Source organism: Pygoscelis adeliae, unplaced genomic scaffold (assembly GCF_000699105.1).
Source record: "Pygoscelis adeliae isolate BGI_AS28 unplaced genomic scaffold, ASM69910v1 Scaffold74, whole genome shotgun sequence".
Lineage (NCBI taxonomy): Eukaryota > Metazoa > Chordata > Aves > Sphenisciformes > Spheniscidae > Pygoscelis > Pygoscelis adeliae.
This window is the reverse complement of record NW_008824665.1, coordinates 3,243,938-3,244,910: the sequence shown is the minus strand read 5'-3', so window position 1 is coordinate 3,244,910 and position 973 is coordinate 3,243,938. Positions and strand designations below refer to the sequence as shown.

Here is a 973-nt window from a genome sequence, read left to right as displayed (position 1 = left end):
GGGGGGGGAGGGGGGTCCTGATTAATAGCTTTCATTTGAACTTCTCTTTTGCCCAAACACATACAGTTTTATGGGGAAGAGGGAGAGCACCCCACAAAAACCACCCAGCATGGCTTTCATATGCCTGGTCACAGAGTATGACAGCAATCATGCAACTGGGAAAGCCCCCACCTCCCAACTCCATCCACATCAAAGATGTGGATCCTTTCCTGCTATAAGCCCTTGCTAATTAATTAGAAGCTACACAGAGCATTTAATATCAGATCCTCACTGGGAGTTGCACTCATCTAACCAAAGGCAGAATTTGACTCTGATTTTAAACCTGTGCCTCACTTTTACCTTTATTACCCAGTCCCTATACATTAGTTGGGGGGAGGATGAAGGAATACTTTAAACTTTCTCCATGCAGAGATCTCAACATTTGCCTAATAATTTTCCAGTAACCTTAGAAGATTTTTCAGCAATCTAAATTACATGAAAAGACAAGAAGGCACCAAGGCTCAGGTTATGAGACCCCCATCTTACCACTTCTGTTGCTTCCATTGTTCCAGCCAGAGCAATCATGCTTTGCATGAGGAGCAGTACAGCCACCTGTGTGTGCCTCATCTTCTCAGCCAGCAGATGTGACAGCAGAGGGACAAAGCAGGTCTTTTATAGTAGAGTCTGGGGATTTCCCCAGCCAAACCTTAAGGAACTTGCATGATATTTTTTTAAGTTTTTGGAGAAGTGATATCATGAAGTCATATAATAACAGGTGCCAAATACTAACGTACAAAGAACATACGAGTTACTCATCATCAGAAATTAACTAATCCAATTTCCTAACAGGAAAGCTTTCCCATATGTATATGGTGCAGTATCTAATCTTAATCTTGGTTACATAGAACATCGGGTGCTTATTTGCTAGAACAGGTAGATAGACATTTCCTCTTACTGTGACTCAATCACAAAAATTCTTATAGATTCCTTCTAA

The 973-nt window shown here is 41.3% G+C and overlaps 1 protein-coding gene across 1 annotated transcript in view; it reads right to left on the bottom strand.

The window, feature by feature from the left end:
• Nucleotides 1-606, bottom strand: part of OLFM4 (olfactomedin 4) — a 22,812-nt gene extending 22,206 nt beyond the window's left edge. Inside the window, exon 1 of the mRNA XM_009322862.1 lies at nucleotides 526-606. Coding sequence (XP_009321137.1) covers nucleotides 526-606 — 81 coding nt within the window. The remainder of the gene's footprint in view (nucleotides 1-525) is intronic.
• Nucleotides 607-973: the final 367 nt, after the last annotated feature.